We start from the raw sequence: 25,130 nt of genomic DNA, 5'->3' as shown, positions 1-25,130 counted from the left end.
TCGAGGGGTTCGAGGGGGGTTTATATATAGAATAACAGATACCCAGCAGTGAGTTACAGACTGGAATCTAATCGAGGGGTTCGAGGGGGGTTTATATATAGAATAACAGATACCCGGGAGTGAGTTACAGACTGCAATCTAATCGAGGGGTTCGGGGGGGTTTATATATAGAATAACAGATACCCGGGAGTGAGTTACAGACTGGAATCTAATCGAGGGGTTCGAGGGGGGTTTATATATAGAATAACAGATACCCGGGAGTGAGTTACAGACTGGAATCTAATCGAGGGGTTCGGGGGGGTTTATATATAGAATAACAGATACCCGGGAGTGAGTTACAGACTGGAATCTAATCGAGGGGTTCGAGGGGGTTTATATATAGAATAACAGATACCCGGGAGTGAGTTACAGACTGGAATCTAATCGAGGGGTTCGAGGGGGGTTTATATACAGAATAACAGATACCCAGCAGTGAGTTACAGACTGGAATCTAATTGAGGGGTTCGAGGGGGGTTTATATATAGAATAACAGATACCCGGGAGTGAGTTACAGACTGCAATCTAATCGAGGGGTTCGGGGGGGTTTATATATAGAATAACAGATACCCGGGAGTGAGTTACAGACTGGAATCTAATCGAGGGGTTCGGGGGGGTTTATATATAGAATAACAGATACCCGGGAGTGAGTCACAGACTGCAATCTAATCGAGGGGTTCGGGGGGGTTTATATATAGAATAACAGATACCCAGCAGTGAGTTACAGACTGGAATCTAATCGAGGGGTTCGAGGGGGGTTTATATATAGAATAACAGATACCCAGCAGTGAGTTACAGACTGGAATCTAATCGAAAGGTTCAGATAGTTTATACCCAGGAATGAGCCCCTTGTGTCTTCAGTCACCCTAAGACCATACTCACTGGTATTAATAAGGAACTGGTTCGAAACTCCTGGATGGTCAACATCATGGATTGCCGAGGCAAAGATTGCAGACAATATCTCAAGATCTGTGAAGACCGCCTGCAAGATAGAGTCAGGGAGAAATCAGCGTCATTTTTGGGAAAGATCAGTAGGTTATCCTATAGTCCTGGGATGTATCCAAACATTTGCTTCTGCTGCTTGATACGGTCGGAACTCAACACGTGATGAGGCGCCGACATCCCACACAAAGGTGGGTCACTCCAATGTTCTACTGTGTCTTTATTAAATGTTATTGCTCCCTCTGCTCCTTACAGCCCCCATCCTGCTGAACAGATCTTACGTCAGTTTCAAGTTTGAGAAACCGACATTAGGACCCATTGCAGCAAGACTGAGAAGGAGATCAACACTTACTACAACTTGCATTTATGTAGTGCCTTTAATGTACTAAAACAACCCAAGGTGCTTCACAGCAGCGTAATCAGACAATAGTTTGACACCGATCCACGTGAGGAGATATTCGGGACAGGTGATCAAAAGCTTGGTCAAACAGTTAGGTTTTAAGCAGCGTCTTGAAGGAGAATAAAGAGACGGGGGGATTTAGGGGGAAATTCAAGAGTTTAGGGCCTAGGGAGCTGAAGACATGGCCACCAATGGTGGAGTGATGGAAATCAGGTGTGCACAAGAAGAAAGAAAGACTTGCATTTATATAACGCCGCGCATATCCTCAGGACGTTCCCAAGCAGTTTACAGCCAATGAAATACTTCTTGAAGTGTAGTGAGGAATCAGAGAGGCCAGAATCAGGAATAATGGATAAAAGTGACACCAACTTTGGGGTTGGAAAGCCTGCAGATTGTAAGGAGTATGTGGAAGGGAAGACTGAGGATGGGAGGACTTCCACTGATTGTTGAGATCCTGGGAAAATTTGAGTTAGAGCTGGAGAAGGTGCGATGAGTCTTCAGTTTAGCACAGTGAGGATGCAGGAGTGGTGGAGGAGCTTGTGGGATGGGAGATTTGCACCTTCCCTATCATCCCAGTGCAAGCTTTCTCAGCAAACTACCAACAACATCATTCAAATGAAATGTGACCGTCTTCAGGGCATCCGTCAATTTGAGACGGAATTAGCCTTGGCTGTAAGTCTAGAGCATGCAGGTGACTTGACTTTGAAGGAAATTTCAGCTGATTCTGATCCCAACCTGACTCAACACACATGCAAACTGACAAAAGGAAAGAAAAGTACAGAGTTCCACACTGCCAATAGTGCTGAATCAGACTGGCTGAGTGTAGGCTGGGATCGAAACTTTGTCCTACTCAGTCTGTGGGACTAAGTGGGACACTTCTACCTTATAATCTTCTTAAACCTGAGCTCTGAAAACTTGAGTCAATTCAAAATTCTACTCCCGACATCCTAACTCATACCAAGTCCCATTCATACATTGTCTCCCGTCATTGCTGACCAACATTGGTTCCTGGTCTGGGATGCCTTAATTTTAAAATTTTCATCCTTGTTTTTAAATCCTTTCATGGTCACTCCCCTCCCCAACTCTGTAATCTCCCCCAACCTCACAACCCTTTGAGATATTTCCTTTCCTCAAATTATGGCCTCTTGCATATCTCTGATTTTCATGACTCTACTATTGGTGGCTGTGCCTTCAGCTGCCATGGCCCTAAGCTCAGGAATTAATCAGTTTGATAGGCACCCCATCCGCCACCCCAAACATCCACTCCGCACAGTGGCAGCAGTGTGTACCATCTACAAGATGCACTGCAGCAACTCGCCAAGGCTCCTTCGACAGCACCTTCCAAACCCACGACTTCTACCAACTAGAACGACAAGGGTAGCAGATGCTTGGGAACACCACCACCTGCAAGTTCCCATCCAAGTCACACACCATCCTGACTTGGAAATATATCGCCGTTCCTTCACTGTCGCTGGGTCAAAATCCTGGAACTCCCTTCCTAACAGCACTGTGTGAGCACCTTCCCCATGTGGACTACAGCGGTTCAAGAAGGCAGCTCACCACCACCTTCTCAACAGCAACTAGAGATAGGCAATAAATGCTGGCCTAGTCAGCGATGCTCACAATCCTATGAATGCATATTTTTTTAAAAATTCCCTCCCTAAACCTGTCCGCCTCTCTTTCGGCCTTTAAGAATCTCCTTAAAACCTACCGCTGTAACCAAGCTTTTGGTCATCCGACCTAATATATCCTGTGGCTCTTTGTAAAGTTTGTTTGATTATGCTCTTGTGAAACACCTTGGGAGATTTTACTAAGTTAAAGACGCTCTATGAATGCAGGTTGTTGTTGTTAAAACCCAAACTTTGTTTCACTTAACCACTACGGTCCTCAATCAACTCACCTACTCTCTTACTTTTTTCAGCTTTGGTTGTTGTCCTGCTCTGTGGGCCTTGATTTCACCAAAGTTTCTCAATAAAATACATCAGTGACTTTTCCCAGGGTTTCTCCTGAAAGTTTAGTGGAAACTCGTTATTCTGCCACTGGATCCAAAATCCTGGAGGTTTCTACCTAAGTTGCATTGTGGAAACACCTTCACCACACAGGCTGTAGCGGTTCAAGAACATGGTCCACCACCACCTCCTGAAGGCAATTAGGGATGGGGAATAAATGCTGGCCTCACCAGCGATGCCCAAAATCCCGTGAATGTTAAAAATGGAGCAAATTCATCCCCTTGAGGTTGAGATACAAGTAATACAATTCTAAATCAGTTCATACTCACCTCTAACGCTGGTGACCGGAGCAAGAAGTGGGTGGACTGGGCCACATCTGCAGCGTGATAATTGTTGTGGTAGCTCACGTCAGAATGGTAGTGGTCTTCCAGTGTCAGCATGTACGAGATGAAAGTTGTGACTGGAATCCTAAACGCCTTCAGGAGCTTTCTCTCCTTCAGGGCAGGAGCAAAGAATGGATGTTCAATGAACAGTCAGGGTCTGTCGATAACACAGCCTAAATCACTTTGGAAAATTTGACTTGATTTGCTTTACAATTTGACCAGAAAATTCACAATGTCTAGAATGAAATCCAAAACTTCCAGAAGGGCTGCAGCGGGGGAGGGGGAGATTGTGGCTGAGGGTCAGAGTGGGTCTAGACACTGGTCTTCCACCTGCCGTACCTCACTCACACTCTCTGTCTGGACACAGTAAGGGTTGCCTGTGAGTTTGGGGCAGTCTAAATCCAGTTTCCTCTGCGCACAGGTCCACACAATAAAAAAAAACTAAATATAACTCAGCAACAAATTAATGGCCTATTCTAGCTCAAACAAATCGAAAAGATTTGAAAATCTGTTGGGTGTGTTATGAGGGGCACGGGTAGTAGGAGTGTTAAGGGAGACCTTTTGACCAGAAGGTCTTTGATGTGGGTGATGTCAATGAGGTCAGATGAAAACTAATGTCTTTCTGGAGAGACCCTTTTCCATTATTAATGATTCAGAAAATGCAATAGGAAGCTATATATCCAAGCTTGTCGATGATACAAAGATTGGTAGTACAGTAAGACAGGAGCATAAAATTAGAAAGAGACAGAGTTGATGAGATTAAGCGAGCAGGCAAGATTGTGGCAGATAGGTTTCAACGGAAGTAAGCGTGAGGTTATCCAGTTTGCAACAAAAAAGGATAGATCCCAGTATTATTTAAATGGTGAAAAGTTGGGAACAGTGGAGGTCCAGATGATTTAGGGATCCATGTACACAGGTCGCTAAAATGTAGTGGTCAGCTACAATAAATAATTAAAAAGGCTAATGGAATGTTATAACGAGAGGGTTGGAACATAAAGGGATGGAGGTTTTGCTACATTTGTGCCAAGCCCTGGTTAGATCACATCTGGAGGAACTGTGCACAGTTCTGGGCACTGCACCTTTGAAATGATATATTGGCTTTGGAAGCAGTGCAGCCCAGGCTCACTAGAATGTTACCAAGATTCCAAGGGTTAGATTATAAGCAGAGATTACATAAACTAGGCTTGTATTCTCTGGAATATAGAAGGTTAAGGAGGTTAATCTCACTGAGATTTTGAGGCTTCTGATGGAACTGTTAAGTGTATATAGAGAGAAACTCTTGCCACTACTGGAGGGTGGTGGGGGGATGTTTAGGCCAAGAGGACATAACCTTAAAATCAGAACCAGGCCATTCAGGAAAGAAATTAGGAATCACTTTTTCATGCAAAGGGTGGTAGAAGTGTGGAAACTCTCCCTTACAAAAAGCAGCAGATTATGGAGTCAAGGCAGGTGGATGGAGTTAAGAGACCGATCAACCATGATCTCATTGAATGGAGGAACAGGCTCGAGGGGAAGAATGGCCTCCTCCTGTTCCTGTTTGGTGAGAGATATGGCGGGGTTGAGATCAGTCAGAAAAACGGGACAGGGTTGTTGGGGCCAATAAGGTCTGTTTCTGTTCCATAAGTTTCTCTTGTTCCTACATTGATACACTGAGTGAACCTGAGAATCTAAGGTGTGTTGCCTTCCTCTATGGCCCATACTTGGACTTTACTGTGCACAGCTAGCCACCATTTACGCCATAGTCAAAGAAATGGTTCAGGTTACATTACAGTTCCTAGGCCTGGATTATCCCGGAGTCACGAAGAATGAAAGATTAATCAGATGGACACTGTTATAAGCAACACCCAAGAGAAAAACTATAGCGACATTTAGAAAAAAAAACTATGCTTTCCCCCCCCCCCCCACTTTCTTTGATAAAAATAACTGAGATGTGGGGGAGGCGCGGGGGAGTGGTGTTGAGGGGAAAGGCTGTTTGACTGACAGTCAGGAATCTTATAATCAGGTAACAAGGAGGCTGTTTGCTTTCCAATTGGCCACGGAAAGGCGGGGCACCACATGGATGGCCAAGGTGGGTGACCAGTGTCAGGATTGCAGGGGCGGAGCATTTGGAGGTCATGTGATGAATCTTCCCAGAATACATCCAAAAAAGAGTTGGCAACCCTGGGCCTAGTGGACAGGCTTCTGGCACCGTGCACTCCAGGTGTCAATGTGATGCTGACAGCTGGTACATCTGCACCTCTTTCACCCTGTAGGATCCCAATGAGCACTTGGTACTGCCAACACGCACCAATCCAATCAATCCCAAACACTGAGCTTGTGAATTCTTCCCAATGACCCACTAGAAATGGGAAAATTGGGTTGCCCAGCATTGGGTTGTCATCCTGCACTCAGTTAAATGGAGAACAGGAGCGTTCAAGGCTGGTAGGGCCCAGTGAAGTCCATCCGACCCTTCCCGAGACTTACACTGTTTGCTGTCACCTTGTGGATTTGTGTGAACTGTCACCCCTGGGAGTTTACCAAGCAAGTGGGCTCAAAGAGTTAACACTAAACAATTGCTCAATCACAAAAGCACACAAAATATATCGAAACAGGTTTTTTTTACCTTAAAGATGGCATACATAGCAACCGTCAGCGGTCGGTCGTTGGAATATGCCCCCAATTTAAAGATATCCAGACCCCAATTGTTGATATTTGCCAATTCCTGGAAAAGCATAAAACCAATAACAGAGAGTTGGTTAATAAATTAATCACTGTAATTACACAGAGAGCACCATATTTATCTAGCCATATACATCTGTTGCACATTCCTTGTCTGTCATAGCCTCTGTCACACTTCAACAGTCATGCTAAATCTTTTGCGTCACACTTCAGAAACAAGTGTAAAGAAACGAGCAAAAGCTCCGGTAACATGAATAAACACAGCCAGAATATCTGCAGTCTCTCGAGTGAACTCATACCAATTCAGTGTTTACTCAACAGCTATTTGACTTGTAGCCTTAAACGAACACACATCTGCACTGAACATGATATAATGCTCCTGAACTTGCAAAACAGCAAAATCGGAGACTTCGCATCAGCAGTATGACAGAAGATTTTTTTTTATAACATATTGAAAATGGCACATCAGAGTATGCGGGTGTCACACTCCATACATTTTGTTATAAAGGCAAAAACAATTGTAACAAAAGAATCATAGAATGGTTACAGCACAGAAGGCCATTCAGCCCATCATGTCCGTGCCAGCTCTCTGTAAGAGCTACTCATCTAGTTCCATTACCCCGCCTTTTCCCCATAGTTGTGCAAACTTTTTCTCTTTAGATAATTATCCAATTCCCTTTTGAAAGCCACGATTGAAGCTGCCTCCACCACACTCTCAGGGAGTGCATTCCAGATCCTAACCACTCGCTCAGTAAAAAAGCTTTTCCTCAAGTCACCTCTGTGTTTTTTGCCAATCACTTTAAATCCTCTGATTCTTGTCCGTTCTGCCAATGGGAATAGTTTCTCCCTATATACTCTGTCCAGACCCCTCATGATTTTGAATACCCTTACCAAATATCCTCTCAACCTTCTCTCTCTAAAGAGAACAGCCCCAGCTTTGTCAATCTATCATCATAACTAAAGTCTCTCATCCCTGGAACTATTCTTTTAAATTTTTCCTGCACCCTCTCCAATGCCTTTACTTCCTTCCTAAAGTGCGGTGCCCAGAATTGGACACAATACTCCAGTTGAGACCGAACCAGTGTCTTATAAAGGTTTACCATAACTTCTTTGCTTTTTTACTCTCTGCCCCTATTTATAAAGTCCAGGATCCCGTATGCCTTATTAACCACTTCCTCAACCTGCCCTGTCACCTTCAATGATTTGTGCACATATACCCCCGTGTCCCTCTGCTCCTGCATCCCTTTTAGAATTGTATCCTTTATTTTATATTGCCTTTCCTGTTCTTCCTACCAAAATGTATCACTTCACACTTCTTTGCATTAAATTTCATCTACCACATGTCCACCCATTCCACCAGCCTGTCTGTATCCTCTTGAAGCCGATTATTATCCTCCTCAGTTCACAATACTTCCAAGTTTTGTGTCACCTGCAAATTTTGAAATTGTGCCCTGTACACCCAAGTCTAGATCATTAATATCGATCAAGAAAAGCAGAGGTCCTAATACCGACTCCTGGGGAACTCCACTGTACACCTTCCTCCAGTCCAAAAAACAACCATTCATCACTATATTCTCTGTTTCCCGTCACTCAACCAATATTGTATCCATGCTGCCACTGTCCCTTTTATTCCATAGGCATTAACTTTGCAGACAAGCCTGTTATGTGGCACTTTATCAAACACCTTTCGGAAGTCCATGTACACCTCATCAACCACATTACCCTCACCAACCCTCTCTGTTACCTCATCAAAAAACTCAAGCAAGTTAGCTAAACATGATTTGCTCTTAAATTCATAATGGCTTTCCTTAATTAATACAAATTTGTCCAAGTGACTGTTAATTTTGTCCTAGATTATTATTCCTAAAAGCTTTCCCACCACCAAGATTAAATTGACTGGACCGTAGTTGCTGGTTTATCCTTACACCCTTTTTTGAAAAAGGGTGTAACATTTGCAATTCCCCAGTCCTCTGGCACCACCCCTGTATGTAAGGAGGATTGGAAAACAATGGCCGGTGCCTCTGCAATTTCCACCCTTACTTCCCTCTGTATCCTTGGATGTATCTGATCTGGTCCTAGTGACTTATCAACTTTAGGTACAGCCAGCATTTATTATACCTCCTCTTCATCAATTTTTAGCTCATCCAATGTCTCAACCACCTCCACTTTCACTACAACTTTGGCTGTCTCTTCTTCCTTGGTAAAGACGGATGAAAAAATACTCATTTAGTAGCTCAGCCATGCACTCTGCCTCCAAATATAAATCCCTTTTTAGGTCCCCATTTGGCTCCACTCCTCCTTCTACAACCTTTTTATTATTCATATGCATATAGAAGACTTTTGGATTCCCTTTTATGTTAGCTACCAGTCTCTTCTCATACACTCTCTTTGCTTCTCTTATTTCTTTTTCACTTCCCCTCTGAACTTTCTATATTCAGCCTGGTTCTCACTTATATTATCAACCTGACACCCATTAGATGGACTGTATTTCTGCTTCATCTTACTCTCTCTTTCTCACTTCATGCCAGATGCTTCCAACCTTTAGCGTGAAACTGACTAGCAATTCTCAATCTACAAAGTTCCCTGACTAAACAGCAATTAAACTGCAGTTAACTTCAGCAGCAAATTCAACATCTTGCATTTATATTGCGCCTCTAACATAATAAAACATCCCAAGGTGCTTCACAGGAACATTATAAAACAAAAGATGACACAAAAGATGGCAATATTAGGGTAGGTGACCAAAAGATTGGTCAAAGAGGTAGGTTTTAAGGAGCATCTTAAAGGAGGAGAAAGAGAGGCAGAGAGGTTTAGGGAAAGAATTCCAGAGCTCAGGGACCAGACAGCTGAAGAAATGGGGGAATGATTAAAATTAGGGATGCTCAAGAGGCCAGAATAAGAAGAGTGCAGAGATCTCAGGGGGTTGTGGGGCTGGAGGAGGTTACAGAGATCTCAGAGGGTTGTGGGGCTGGAGGAGGTTACAGAGATCTCAGAGGGTTGTGGGGCTGGAGGAGGTTACAGAGATCTCAGAGGGTTGTGGGGCTGGAGGACGTTACAGAGATAGGGAAGGTGGAGGCCACGGTAACTTGAAAACCAGGATGAGAATTTTAGAACCAGAGAACCATAGAAATGTTACGGCACAAAAAGAGGCCATTCAGCCCATTGGGTCCGTGCCGGCTGAAAAAACAAGCCATGACTTCAAGTTTACGGAGGGTAGAATATGAGAGGCCGGCCAGGAACGCATTGGAATGGTCAAGTCTAGAGGTAATAAAGGCATGGATGAGGGTTTCAGCAGCAGATGAGCTGAGGCAGGGGTGGAATCAGGTGATGTTACGAAGGTGGAAATAGGCGGTCTTACTGATGGTGTGGATATGGGGTTGGAAACTCATCTCAGGGTCAAATATGACTAGTTCAGCCTCACAGTTGCCAGGGAAAGGTATGCAGTCAGCAGCTAGGGGAATGGAGTTTGGAGCAGGGGCCGAAAACAATGGCTCCAGTCTTCCCAATATTTAATTGGAGGAAATTTCTGCGCTTCCAGTACTGGATGTTGGATAAGCAGTCTGATAATTTAGAGAGATTGGAGGGGATGAGAGAGGTGCAAGTAAGGTGGAGCTGGATATTATCAGCGTACATGTGGAAAATGTCCTCGGTCTGTTTGTGAAACAATTGGACATCACGGCCTCAGACATTTCAGATAAAACATGGAACACAAGAAATAGGAGCAGCAGGAGGACATGTGGCCCATCGAGCCGGCTCCGTCGTTCAATACAATCATGGCTGATCTTAGGCTTCAATTCCACTTTCCTGCCCACTCGCCATATCCCTTGATTCCCTGAGAGACCAAACAAATGTCTATCCCAGCCTTAAATCTCTGAACAAATCTCAGCTGGATCTGTAACAAACCCCAACATTTATTACAAGAATACTAGATTTTTAAAATGCTATCTACACCACACATGCACTATATTTAGATGTAAACACATTATTATTACAAACTGGCAAATATCCTATAAATCTGTCCTGGGAGTGTTTGATGGGGACAGTGCAGAGGGAGCTTTACTCTGTATCTAACCCCGTTTTTTTTTTCTTTTTTTTTTTGCACAGCAAGATCCCAGCACAGTGACTCCTCAAGCGAATTTGTTTCCTCTCACAGTGTAGAGGGAGCTTTACCCTGTATCTAAACCCCGTTTTTTTTTCTTCTTTTTTTTTTGTGCTGTACCTGTCCTGGGAGTGTTTGATGGGACAGTGGAGAGGGAGCTTTACTTTGTATCTAACCCCATGCTGTACCTGTTCTGGGAGTGTTTGATGGGGACAGTGTAGAGGGAGCTTTACTCTGTATCTAACCCCGTGCTGTACCTGTCCTCGGAGTGTTTGATGGGACAGTGTAGAGGGAGCATTACTCTGTATCTAACCCCGTTTTTTTTTGATGGGTCAGTGTAGAGGGAGCTTTATTCTGTATCTAACCCCGTGCTGTACCTGTCCTGCGAGTGTTTGATGGGGACAGTGTAGAGGGAGCTTTACTCTGTATTTAACCCTGTGCTGTACTTGCCCTGGGAGTGTTTGATGGGACAGTTTAGAGAGAGCTTTACTCTGTATCTAACCCCGTTTTTTTTTTCTTTTTTTTAGTGTAGAGGGAGATTTACTCTGTATCTAACCCCGTTTTTTTTTAGGTGGCCTTTATACCCCAGGCCCCTTTTTATATTTTTCTATATCTAACCCCGTGCTGTACCTGCCCTGGGAGTGTTTGATGGGACAGTTTAGAGGGAGCTTTACTCTGTATCCAGCCTGTGCTGGGAGTGTTTAATAGGGTGGTGTAGAGGGAGCTTTACTCCATAGCTGAGCTGAGATGTCTCTGATACCTAAATATCCCACTGTCCACTTATAATTCTCCACTTGACACAAAAACAGGTCGATGAGTTAAGAGGTGTAGAAAGGCTTTTTTGTTTTTTGTACCCTCTCCAGCTCCAATTCATGGTCAGTTTTGACTCCAAAACGTGGAAGATCCAGGAAGGAGATGATGCTTGTGCTGTGTTTCAGGCCGCTAATGTGTGTCATGGGATCCAATTTCATATCCTTCTCTCTTGAGCTTGGCTGCGGGATTTCCACTTCGTGCTGTTTGTCTTGGAATAAAAGGGAACAGAGGTTTAGAAATTTTTTTAAACATGACCGGAGACAAATCCTCATTGCTGAAGCTGCCTGCCCTTCAAGAGACAGGTTCAAATATAATGGCAAAAGTTCAAGCCAACTCAACTGGGGGACTGATGTGGGATCGCCCTGTGCAATACTCACCATGTGGAACTCCAGGATTCCAGGTTTAAATCCAGTACAGTGTTCAGGGCACCTCAGCACCTCTGTGTCGCACTGGGAAACTGCAGCCAGTGCTCCTCATCTCCACCTGGTCATGCTGATGGAGAGCCCGCATAAGAATGTGTTGGGCGCGACTGGGAATCAGGCTCATCTGCGACAGCCTCCAGAGTCGATCAGCCTGGCAATGCTCGCCATCTTGTGCCACCAAGCAGTATGGCCAGATCAGTGAGGTACAGGAGGCTGAGGGAGAAGAATCTGTGCCCCAGCATGAAGGTATCTGTTACTCTATATATAACCACACTCCCATCACAGCCCCCACTTCCCCCAAACTGCTCAATGAGATTCCAGCCTGTAACTCGCTCCCAGGTATACATTGATCTCGAAATAAACCACCCGAACCGCTCCTTCTTTTCTGGCCTCTTGCACATCCCCGATTTACCTGTCCTAATATCTCCTTATGTGGCTTAGTGTTACATTTTGTTTGATAAATTGCTTGCATGAAATAAAGCCTGGTTCGGGTATAAAATTAAAACCCAACCTGGGCCCGACCCAACCACAGCCAACCCGAACGCTTTAATTTTTTTCGCGCCTGACCCGACCCGAATCTCCTTCATCTGTTCCGGCAGCAGGATATTCCTACAGCTGGAGTTGTGGGGAATCATGGGTAAGCCTGATCCCGTGATTTCCCGGAAGCAGCGTTCAGCCCCACCCGTCCCGAGCCCGAATGCTGGACTCAGAATTTCGACCCGACCCGAACCTGACACATGTAGTCGGGTCCGGGTTGGGTAGCCAGGCTTTAGCATGAAATGTCTTGGGACATTTTTAATATGTTCAAGGTGCTATATAAATCCAAGTTGTTGGCTGTCATTTTTCAAAGAGAAGATAGCTTTCCTAGTTTCCTGGTCAATATAACCTTCCTCAACCAACACTACAAATTATTTTCCTTTTTCATACAAAATAAGAATACTTGAAGTCAATTGAGCTGAAATTTGAACTTTCAGTTCTGGATTGGCTACAATATCGCCCAATTAAAACATTCAAACTGCAAACGTTTTTTTTTAAAGATTCCTCAACCTGGGTGAAGGGCCTTTGCAAAGGATGTCATCAGTGTTAAACAGAATAAGACAGACAATGAGATCAATCAGCAAGTGGTAGTTGGTGACACCATGCTTGGGTTACATGGAACCTACAGCATAGAAACAGGCCATTTGGCCCAACTGGTCCATACTGGCATTTATGCTCCACATGAGCCTCCTCCTGCCTTATTTACTTCATCTCATCCCATCGGCATATCATTCTATCTCTTTCTCCTGCCACCCGTTTATCTAGATTCCCCTAAATGCACCTATGCTATTCACCTCAACCACTTTTAGTGGCAGCGAGTTCCACATTCTCATCACCCTCTGGGTAAAGAAGTTTCTCCTGAATTCCCTATTGGATTTATCAGACATTATTTTATATTTATTGCCCCTAGTTTTGGACTTCCCCACAAGTGGAAACATCTTCTCTACGTCTAACCTACCAAATCTCTTAATAATCTTAAAGATTAGGTCACCCCCTCAGCCTTTTCCAGAGAAAAGGCCCCAGCCTGTTCAATATTTCCTGATGGTTTTTACCTCCGAGTTCTGGTATCATCCTTGTAAGTCATTTTTGCACCTTCTCCAGTGTCACTACATCCTTTTTATAATATGGAGACCAGAATTGTTCTCCAAGTGTGGTTTAACCAAGTTTCCATACAAGCTTAACATAACTTTTCTGCTTTTCAATTCTATCCCTCTAGAAATGAACTCCAGTTATTGGTTTGTTTTAATGGCCTTTTTATGGCTGTGTCACAATGTTTAGTGATTTCTGTATCTGAACCCCCAGATCCCTCTGCTCCACTACCCTATTTAGATTCTCATTTCCCAAGGACTATGTGGCCTCCATATTCTTCTTACCAAAATGCACACCTCACACTTATTGATTACAAGCCTATAGATTGTAATGGGCGGAAAGGAAGACTGCAGGAGCTGAGGAATTCCATTCTTTAGAGTCATAGAGTTATACAGCACAGAAACAGGCCCTTCGGCCCATCGAGTCCATGCCGGCCATCAAGAACCTAACACTTCTAATCCCATTTTCCAGCACTTGGCCTGTAGCCTTGCATGCTACGACGTTTCAAGTGCTCATCTAAATACTTCTTAAATGTTGTGAGGGTTCCTGCCTCTACCACCTCTTCAGGTAGTGCATTCCAGATTCCAACCACCCTCTGGGTGAAAACATTTTTCCTCTAAACCTCCTGCCCCTTACCTTACATAGCAACATAGAAAATAGAAGCAGGAGTAGGTCATTCAGCCCTACGAGCCTGCTCCGCCATTCATTATGATCATGACTGATCATCCAAGTCAGTAATCTGTTCCTGCTTTCCCCCCATATCCTTTGATCCTTTTAAACCCAAGAGCTATATCTAACTCCTTCTTGAAAATATACAATGTTTTGGCCTCAACTGCTTTCTGTGGTAGTGAATTCCACAGGTTCACCACTCTCTGGGTGAAGAAATTTCTCCTCATCTCAATCCTGAAAGGTTTACCCTGTATCCTTAGACTATGACCCCTGGTTCTGGACTCCCCCACTATCGGCAACATCCTTCCTGCATCTACCCTGTCAAGTCCTGTCAGAATTTTATAGGTTTCTATGAGATCTCCCCTCACTCTTCTGAACTCCAGCGAATATAATCCTAACCGACTCAATCTCTCCTCATACGTCAGTCCTGCCATAAATTTACGTCAGTCCCGCCCTTAAATCTATGCCCCCTGGTTATTGACACCTCCGCTAAGGGAAAAAGTTTCTTCCTACCTAACCTATTAATGCCCCTCATAATTTTGTACACCTCAATCATGTCCCCCCTCAGCCTTCTCTGCTCTAAGGAAAACAACCCTAGCCTATCCAGTCTCTCTTCATAGCTGAAATGTTCCAGCCCAGGCAACATCCTGGTGAATCTCCTCTGCACCCTCTCTAGTGCAATCACATCCTTCCTATAGTGTGGTGCCCAGAACTGTACACAGTACTCCAGCTGTGGCCTAACTAGTATTTTATACAGCTCCATCATAACCTCCCTGCTCTTATATTCTGTGCCTCAGCTGATAAATGCCTTCCTAACCACCTTACCTACCTGTGCTGCTGCCTTCAGTGATCTATGGACAAATACACCAAGGTCCCTCTGACCTTCTGTACTTCCTAGAGTCGTACCATGTTTGGAGAAATTAGGACTGTTTTCCTTGGAGAAGAGAAGGCTGAGAGGTGATTTGATAGAGGTATTCAAAATCATGAGGGGTCTGGACAGAGTAGATAGAGAGAAACTGTTCCCACTCATGAAAGGATCGAGAACGAGAGGGCACAGATTTAAAGTAAGGGTAAGAGAAGCAAAAGTGACATGAGGAAAAACTTTTTCATGCAGCGAGTGGTTAAGGTCTGGAATGTGCTGCCTGAGAGTGTGGTGGAGGCAGGTTCAACTGAAGCATTCAAAAGGGAATTCAACTGTTATATGAAAAGGAAGAATGTGCGGGGTTAGGGGAGAAGGTGGGGAAATGGCACTAAGTGAATTGCAATTTTGGAGAGCCAGTGTGGACATGATGGGCCGAATGGCCTCCTTCTGCACTGTAACGATTCTGTGATTCTGTTTCAAAGTGATGGGAAAGAGTAAGAGATGGTGCGATGAGTTTTAACAGAGTGAGAATACAGGTGGGGGGAGTAGGAAGATTGGGTAGAATGAAGTATTTGGAGATTAGGTGGGATACACATTTAAAGTTGAGCTGAGGTACGATGATAGTAGTACTGATAAAACAGAGCGATAAGAAAGGATATTGAAGTTTTATCAAACTTACACATCAGTGTTACTGTATGTAACACTCTCTCCCAGCTCTGTTAAACTTGGTTAACACTCAAGCTTTCCTTTCGTAGTTTATGATGCTATCAGGAACTCCCCAACAGAGAGGAACAGATGGGAAAATGGGTGACGTGAAGGATGTATCACAGTAGGTGAAGTGAAGGAAGTTGACACATATCATTCCACTGGCATGCTGCATCCCTGTACACATTCCCAACCAACTCATTCACTTGCAGAGGAAGGTGTAGGACGAGGAAAGATTGGAGTGGCCTACTGACCAAAAATGAGGCTCAAACCCAAATCTCCAACTCTCAATCTCTTCATTCCATCAAAAGCTACCTCTTAAATTCAGCTAAACCTTCCACTCCTGCTGTCTCTCTGCTCCACACATTCACCACCTTCTGCGTAAATGATTAAATATAATTACCTTCAGTTCTCTGAGCTTAAGTGACAACCACTGGTTACTGGTTATGCCAAACAATTTATTGGAGTTTATCCACACCCTTTAGAATTTCAACCCTTGATAAATTCTTCTTTTTCTCCAGTGTAAGTGTTCCTGCTTTCCCATCTCTCCTCACAGTTCAGATGCCTGAATCCTGATATTTGTTTATTCTCTGCCGTATTTTGCTGACAGCAACAACAACTTTCATTTCTATAGCACCTTGAAGATAGTAAAATGTCCCAAGGTGCTTCATGGCAGCGCTATCAAACAGAATTTGACACCGAGCTACACAAGACGACTTTAGGAGAGGTGACCAGAAGCTTGCTTAAACAGGTAATTTTAAGAAGTGTCTGAAAGGAGGAGAGAGAGGCGGAGGGGTTTAGGGAGGGAATTCCAGAGCTTAGGGCCTTGGCAGCTGAAGGCACGGCCACCAATGGTGGAGGCATTGAAAAGGGGATGTGCAAGAATTGGAGAAGCGTGGATATCTCAGAGAGTTGTAGGGCTGGAAGTGGTTACAGAGATAGGAAAAGGCAAGACCTTGGAGGGATTTGAAAACAAGGGTGAGAATTTTAAAATCGAAGTGTTACTTGACTGGGAGCCAATGTAGGAACACAGGCGGGAAATGGGTGAACAGGACTTGTCGCAAGTTAGGACACGGATAGCAGAGTTTTGGATGCCGTTTGTAGTGTACATTAATGATTTAGCTGTGAATATTGGAGGTATGATCAGTAAGTTCGCAGACAATTGGTGGTGTCATAAATAGTGAGGAGGAAAGCCTTAGATTACAGGACGATATAGATGGGCTGGTGAGATAGGCGGAGCAGTGGCAAATGGAATTTAATCCTGAGAAGTGTAAGGTGATGCATTTTGGGAGGACTAACAAGGAAGGGAATATACAATGGATGGTAGGACCCTAGGAAGTACAAAGGGTCAGAGGAACCTTGGTGTACTTGCCAATAGATCACTTAAGGCAGCAGCACAGGTGGATAAGGTGGTTAGGAAGGCATATGGAATACCTGCCTTTATTAGCCAAGGCATAGAATATAAGAGCAGGGAGGTTATGATGGAGCTGTATAAAACACTAGTTAGGCCACAGCTGGAGTACTGTGTACAGTTCTGGAAGGAAGGATGTGATTGCACTGGAGAGGGTGCAGAGGAGATTCACCATGATGGACTGGAGCATTTCAGCTATGAAGAGAGACTGGATAGGCTAGGGTTGTTTTCCTTAGAGCAGAGAAGGCTGAGCAGGGATCTGATGAAGGTATACTAAATTATGAGGGGCATTGATAGGTTAGATAGGAAGAAACTTTTTCCCCTAGTGGAGGTGTCAATAACTAGGGGGCATAGATTTAAGGTAAGGGGCAGGAGGTTTAAAGGGGATTTGAGGAAAAATGTTTTCACCCAGAGGGTGGTTGGAATCTGGAACGCACTGCCTGAAGAGGTGGTAGAGGCAGGAACCTTCACAACATTTAAGAAGTATTTAGATGAGCACTTGAAACGCCATAGCATACAAGGCTACGGGCCAAGTGCTGGAAAATGGAATTAGAATAGATAGGTGCTTGATGGCCGGCAAGGACACGATGGGCTGAAGGGCCTGTTTCCGTGCTGCATAAGTCTATGGCTCTATGACCTCAGGTTTACGGAGGATGGAAGATGAGATATCAGCCAGGAGAGCATGGAATGGTCGCGTCCAGATGAGCGGAGGCAGTCAATTTGTGCACAGAAAGTGCCCATAAACTGGCATTGGAGGCAGTTCAAAAGAGACTCCCTAGACTGATTCCTGGGATGAAGGGGTTGACTTATCAAGAACGGCTAAACAGGTAGGCCTTTATTCATTAGAGTTGAGAAGATGTTTCCACTAGTGGGGGAATCTCAAACTAGGGGACATAGTTACAGAATAAGGGGACACACATTTAAAACTGAGATGCAAAGGAATTTCTTCTCTCAGAGGGTAGTGAATGTCTGGAATTCTCTACCCCAGAGTTGTGGAGGCTAGATCACTGAAAGTATTTAAAGAGGAGGTAGATAGATTTTTGAAATATCGGGGAGTTGAGGGCTATGAGGAACTGGCACGAAAGAGGAGTTGAGGTCTGGGGCAGATCAGCCGTGATCTTATTGAATGGTGGGGCAGGCTTGAGGGGCTGAATGGCCTACTCCTGCTCCTATTTGTTATGTTCTTATAAACTGTTTCAGCTGTTGGTTGAGGGATAAATATTGGCCAGGCACCAGGGAGAACTCCCATGTTCTTCTTCAAAGTAGTGGGCATGGGATCATTTATGTCCACATGAGCGAGCAGATGGGACCTCAGTTTCATGTCTTATTAGAAAGGCAGCACCTCCGGCACTGCAGCACTCCCTCTGTACTGCACTAGCAGTGTCAGCCTAGTTTGTGGGCTTCAGACTCTGGAATGGGGACTTGAACCCGCAACCTCCTGACTCAGAGGTGGAGGAGTGTTAAACACTGGTCCATAGTTGACACCTTACAACAGGCACACGCATGCACACAAATAATGGACATTACTCTTCACTCACCTAAAAACGTGTTGGATATGAACTCAGATACCTGGTTTCCTGACCGGCTCATTTCGGACAGCTGGGTTAACTCTCGGTTCAGCATCCTCTTAAACTGTTGAAAGAAGTAGAATTGATTATTAAGTAAAGATGCTGGCACCTTCCAAATTTGCAGCTCTGTTACTGAGTGTGCAGATGCTTCTGCGGTATGAGAGAGAATGCAGGGAATCATCCAGCCATTTTACTCAAGCAAATATCTGAATCTCTCAACAAACACATTAGCCAAACATAAATACATCAAATCCCAAAGGATCAAACTATTTCACAGCCACTCCCCATCAAATACAATATCAATGGATCAAATCCCTTCCTACTCATTCCCACTGTACAAAAATCCAATGGATCAAATGCTTCCTATGGTATAAAATCCCAATGGATCAAATCCCTTCTAGCTCACTCCCATTGTGCAGAATCCCATTGTAGGAAAGAAGTGCATTTCTGCAGCACCTTTCACGAACTCAGTCCAAAACACTTTACAGCCAATGAAATGCTTTTGAAGTGTGATGCAGGAAATGGACAGAACTTCTTTCAAATCATTCTCAATGAACAATATCAGTTGCTCAATCAATCATTCAAACCTTTTCCCATTCTTTCCATTGTACAGAATCTTACTGGACACAAATCCCTTCGAATTCATACTCATTTATACAAATCCAATGAACCAAGCCCGGTCCCATTCATTCTCACTGTATGGAACCCTCCCTAAATCTAATACATTTTATTTCATTCTTATGCAACAACTAAGCTTAACACTTCCATACGTTTAAATGGATTATCAGCCTCACACTACTTGATCAGAAATCTCCCACCGAACCTTTGATGTAGACAAGCTGTCATTGAGACAGCAGGTTGCACAGTAGAAGATGGGAGTGACTCATTCCCTGTATGTGATCGACAGATAAAGGAGCTGATACTGAGATGTCCAGTAACAGACAGGAGTGAATCGCTCCCCGTTCCCCACTGTGTACCATTTATTTACAAGAGCTAACCACTGAGGAACATACAGGCCGTACTGTACCAGGTGGGAGTGAATCATTCCCTTTTACCTGCTATGTATTTGGGGAAGGTGGGCGAGTGAAATCAGGCTCTTGGAGGATGTAGCGGAACACGCTTGGTGTCCCAGTACAAGTGGACGGGGTGGGAGTGAAATTCATCTGGGCCAATATTTATCCCTCAACAAACATCACTAAAAAACGGATTATCTGGTCATTATCACATTGCTGTTTGTGGGATCTTGCTGTGTGCAAACTGGCTGCTGTGTTTCTTACATGACAATAGCGTCTACACTTCAAAAGGTACTTCATTGGCTTTGGGATGTTCTCAGGTCGTGAAAGGCACTACATAAATGCAAACCTTTCCTTCTTTCTCTTTCGTTCACTCCACTCATTCCTGGGATGAAGGGGATGTCTTACAAAAAAAGATTGAACAGGTTGGGCCTTTACCCATTGGAGTTTAGAAGAATGAGAGGTGATTTTATTGAAACATATAAGATCCTGAGGGGACTTTATAGAGTGGATTTGGAAAGGATGTTTCCCCTTGTGGGGGAGACTTGAACTAGGGGGCACAATTTTAAAATAAAAGGTCTCTCTTTTAAGACGGAGATGAGGAGAAACTTTTTCTCTCAGAGGGTCGTTAGTCTGTGGAATTTTCTTCCCCAGAGAACAGTGGAGGCTTGGTCATTGAATACGTTGAAGGCGGAGTTAAATAGATTTTTGATAGAAAAGGAAGTCAAGTGTTATGGGAGGCAGGCAAGAAAGTGGAGTTGAGACCACAACCAGATCAGCCATGATCTTAACGAATGGCGGAGCAGGCTCGAAGAGCTGAATGGCTTACTCCTGCTCCTAAATTCTATGTTCCAATGATATACCCCACACCCCTCACTGTAACACTCTGATATACCCCACACCCCTCACTGTAATACTCTGATATACCCCACACCCCTCACTGTAATACTCTGATATACCCCACACCCCTCACTGTAACACTCTGATATACCCCACACCCCTCACTGTAACACTCTGATATACCCCACACCCCTCACTGTAACACTCTGATATACCCCACACCCCTCACTGTAACACAGATATATCCTACACCCCTCAGTGTAACACACTGATATATCCCACACTGTTCACTGTAACACTGATATACCCCACACCCCTCACTGTAACACACTGATATATCCCACACCCCTCACTGTAACACACTGATATATCCCACACCCCTCACTGTAACAGTCTGATATACCCCACACCCCTCACTGTAACACTCTGATATACCCCACACCCCTCACTGTAACACTCTGATATATCCCACACCCCTCACTGTAACACACTGATATACCCCACACCCCTCACTGTAACAGTCTGATATACCCCACACCCCTCACTGTAACACTCTGATATACCCCACACCCCTCACTGTAATACTCTGATATACCCCACACCCCTCACTGTAATACTCTGATATACCCCACACCCCTCACTGTAACACTCTGATATACCCCACACCCCTCACTGTAACACTCTGATATACCCCACACCCCTCACTGTAACACAGATATATCCTACACCCCTCAGTGTAACACACTGATATATCCCACACCGTTCACTGTAACACTCTGATATACCCCACACCCCTCACTGTAACACTGATATACCCCACACCCCTCACTGTAACACACTGATATATCCCACACCCCTCACTGTAACACACTGATATATCCCACACCCCTCACTGTAACAGTCTGATATACCCCACACCCCTCACTGTAACACTCTGATATACCCCACACCCCTCACTGTAACACTCTGATATATCCCACACCCCTCACTGTCACACACTGATATACCCCACACCCCTCACTGGAACACTGATACACCCCTCACTGTAACACACTGATATACCCCACACCACTCACTCTAAGACTCTCTGATATACCCCACACCCCTCACTGTCACACACTGATATACCCCACACCTCTCACTTCAACACTGGGATAAAGTAGCTCATCCAAATGGCCTGTTTTGTGCTAGAGATCCCATGCAATTCTATGTAACGCTCTCCTGCTCACTATCTGCTGCCAAGTACCTTCCTTAAATGAACTCCACCTCCATTTCTGAAGACACCATTCACATTCCTTCCCATTTTAAATCTAGAACAACAGCATCAGGGTTAGCCCAGCGTGCGACTGGAGCTCCACACCAATGTATATCCATGGGGCTATGGGTGTGGGGGGGTGTGGGGGATGGGGGTGATGGTCTTCAGGGACATCACAGGACGAATAAGTTACACTTATGTAGCATTTGTCCCTCACCCCAGGACAAGTGATCAAAAATGTTACAAGTCTGTTATTCACTGTAAGAGACGGTGAACCCCAATTAAATCCTTTCCATTAACAACTATTAGATGAACTGTATCCTGATCACCAGTGAATGGTCCCCACTGAAGGAGGCAGGGTCTAGCTTCCTCAGAGCAGTAAAAATAGTTGATGGGCAGTAGGGATTGGAGTGGGAGAATCAGGTCACAGTTGAAACTGTGAGCAGTGGGTTGAGAGGCAGTTGGCTGATTCTTGGGGTTTAGGTTTCTCGATGCTTCCCAACATGTGGGTTGAACCGCGCGACTGGGGAATGTGCAGTCTTGCTGCTTTGGTCCAGATTGTTGGGAGGAGTTGGCAGTTTGTGACATCGTGGCTCCCTTTACAGAATGGACAGATTCATGTGATGAAGGTTTCACAGCAAGCGTCAGGACAATTAAAGACCGACTGGCTTTGTCGTCATTTCTTAACAGGAAGAAGGAATAGCCTCCATATCAATCTCCCAGAAAGGTCTCAAAGCTTTTCGTCCATGGAGAATTACTTTGAAGACAGTCATGCAGGCAAACATTTGAAACACAGCAAGATCCACAGACAGCAGGGAGACGATCGACCAAAGACTATCGTTTTCTTTTATTAGATGGTGGTGCTTTGACAGAAAAATATTAGCCCCAGGACATCGGGGAGAACTCCCCTTGCTCTTCTGTGAAATAGTGACTATGGGAACTGTGCATTCATCTGAAAGGACAGTCAGGCCCTCCATTTAACGTCTCATTCAAAAAATGGATCTTCCAACTGTGCAGCACTTCCTCAGTACTGACCCTCCAACAGTGCAGTACACCCTCAGTACTGACCCTCCGACAGTGCTCCCTCAGTACTGACCCTCCGACAGTGCAGCACTCCCTCCGTACTGCCCCTCGGACAGTACAGCACTTCCTCAGAACTGACCCTCCGACAGTGCAGTGCTCCCTCAGTACTGATCATTCAACAGTGCTCCCTCAGTACTGACCCTCCAACAATGAAGCACTCCCTCAGTGCTGACCCTCCAACAGTGCAGCACTCCCTCAGTACTGACCATCTGACAGTGCGGCGCTCTCTCACTACTGACCCTCCGACAGTGCAACACTCCCTCAGTACTGTCCCTCTGACACTACAGCACTCCCTCAGTACTGCCCCTCTGACACTACAGCACTCCCTCAGTATTGCCCCTCTGACACTACAGCACTCCCTCAGTACTGCCCCTCTGACACTACAGCACTCCCTCAGTATTGCCCCTCTGACACTACAGCACTCCCTCAGTACTGCCCCTCTGACACTACAGCACTCCCTCAGTACTGACCCTCCAACAATGCAGCACTCTCTCAGTACTGACCCTCCGACAGTACAACACTCCCTCAGTACTGACCCTCCGACAGTGTGGTGCTCCCACACTACTGATCATTCAACAGTGCTCCCTCAGTACTGACCCTTCGACAGTGCGCCGCTCCCTCAGTACTGCCCCTCCGACAATGCAGCACTCCCTCAGTACTGACCATTTGAGAGTGCAGTGCTGCCTCAGTACTGACCCTCCAACAGTGCAGCACTCCCTCAGTGCTGACCATCTGACACTACAGCACTCCCTCAGTACTGTCCCTCTGACAGTGCAGCACTCCCTCAGTACTGCCCCTCTGACAGTACAGCACTCCCTTAGTACTGACCCTCCAACAGTGCAGCACTCCCTCAGTACTGCTCCTCCAACAGTGCAGCACTCCCTCAGTACTGCCCCTCTGACAATGCAGCACTCCCTTAGTACTGACTGTCCAACAATGCAGCATTCCCTCAGTACTGCCCCTTGGACAATGCAGCACTCCCTCAGTACTGACCATTTGAGAGTGCAGTGCTGCCTCAGTACAGACGCTCCAAAAGTGCAGCACGCCCTCAGTACTGACCTTCCAACAATGCAGCACTCCCTCAGTGCTGACCCTCCAACAGTGCAGCACTCCCTCAGTACTGACCATCTGACAGTGCGGCGCTCTCTCACTACTGACCCTCCGACAGTGCAACACTCCCTCAGTACTGCCTCTCCGACAGTACAGTGCTCCCTCAGTACCGTCCCTCTGACACAACAGCACTCCCTCAGTACTGACCCTCCAACAATGCAGAACTCCCTCAGTACTGACCCTCTGACAGTACAACACTCCCTCAGTACTGCCTTTCCGACAGTGCAGCACTCCCTCAGTACTGCCCCTCCGACAGTACTGACTCTCCAGAATGCAGCATTCCCTCAGTGCTGACCCTCCGACAGTGCAACACTCCCTCAGTACTGCCTCTCCGACAGTACAGTGCTCCCTCAGTACCGTCCCTCTGACAGTACAGCACTCCCTCAGTACTGACTCTCCAGAATGCAGCATTTCCTCAGTACTGTCCCTCTGACAGTGCAGCACTCCCTCAGTACTGCCCCTCTGACAGTACAGCATTCCCTCAGTACTGCCCCTCTGACAGTACAGCACTCCCTCAGTACTGCCCCTCTGACACTACAGCACTCCCTCAGTACTGCCCCTCTGACACTACAGCACTCCCTCAGTACTGCCCCTCTGACACTACAGCACTCCCTCAGTACTGCCCCTCTGACACTACAGCACTCCCTCAGTACTGCCCCTCTGACACTACAGCACTCCCTCAGTACTGCCCCTCTGACACTACAGCACTCCCTCAGTACTGCCCCTCTGACACTACAGCACTCCCTCAGTACTGCCCCTCTGACACTACAGCACTCCCTCAGTACTGCCCCTCTGACACTACAGCACTCCCTCAGTACTGCCCCTCTGACACTACAGCACTCCCTCAGTACTGCCCCTCTGACACTACAGCACTCCCTCAGTACTGCCCCTCTGACACTACAGCACTCCCTCAGTACTGCCCCTCTGACACTACAGCACTCCCTCAGTACTGACCCTCCAACAATGCAGCACTCCCTCAGTACTGACCCTCCAACAATGCAGCACTCCCTCAGTACTGACCCTCCGACAGTACAACACTCCCTCAGTACTGCCTTTCCGACAGTACAGTACGCCCTCAGTACTGACCCTCCGACAGTGTGGTGCTCCCACACTACTGATCATTCAACAGTGCTCCCTCAGTACTGACCCTTCGACAGTGCGCCGCTCCCTCAGTACTGCCCCTCCGACAATGCAGCACTCCCTCATTACTGCCCCTCTGACACTACAGCACTCCCTCAGTACTGCCCCTGTGACACTACAGCACTCCCTCAGTACTGCCCCTGTGA

At 45.6% G+C, this 25,130-nt stretch overlaps 1 protein-coding gene across 7 annotated transcripts in view; it reads right to left on the bottom strand.

Moving 5' to 3' along the window:
• The window catches only part of LOC137351532 (3',5'-cyclic-AMP phosphodiesterase 4C-like), a 326,565-nt gene that overhangs the window by 15,006 nt on the left and 286,429 nt on the right, over positions 1-25,130 (bottom strand). For all 7 annotated transcript variants that reach the window (XM_068016018.1, XM_068016017.1, XM_068016019.1 and 4 more), the window contains 5 exons: positions 18,514-18,607; positions 11,322-11,488; positions 6,313-6,411; positions 3,657-3,821; positions 919-1,018 (listed from right to left, as the gene is read on the bottom strand). In XM_068016018.1, the coding sequence (XP_067872119.1) occupies positions 919-1,018; positions 3,657-3,821; positions 6,313-6,411; positions 11,322-11,488; positions 18,514-18,607 (625 nt within the window). The remainder of the gene's footprint in view (positions 1-918; positions 1,019-3,656; positions 3,822-6,312; positions 6,412-11,321; positions 11,489-18,513; positions 18,608-25,130) is intronic.

Source organism: Heterodontus francisci, chromosome 36 (genome assembly GCF_036365525.1).
Source record: "Heterodontus francisci isolate sHetFra1 chromosome 36, sHetFra1.hap1, whole genome shotgun sequence".
NCBI classification, from domain to species: Eukaryota; Metazoa; Chordata; class Chondrichthyes; order Heterodontiformes; family Heterodontidae; genus Heterodontus; species Heterodontus francisci.
This window is presented reverse-complemented; position numbering and strand designations above follow the sequence as displayed.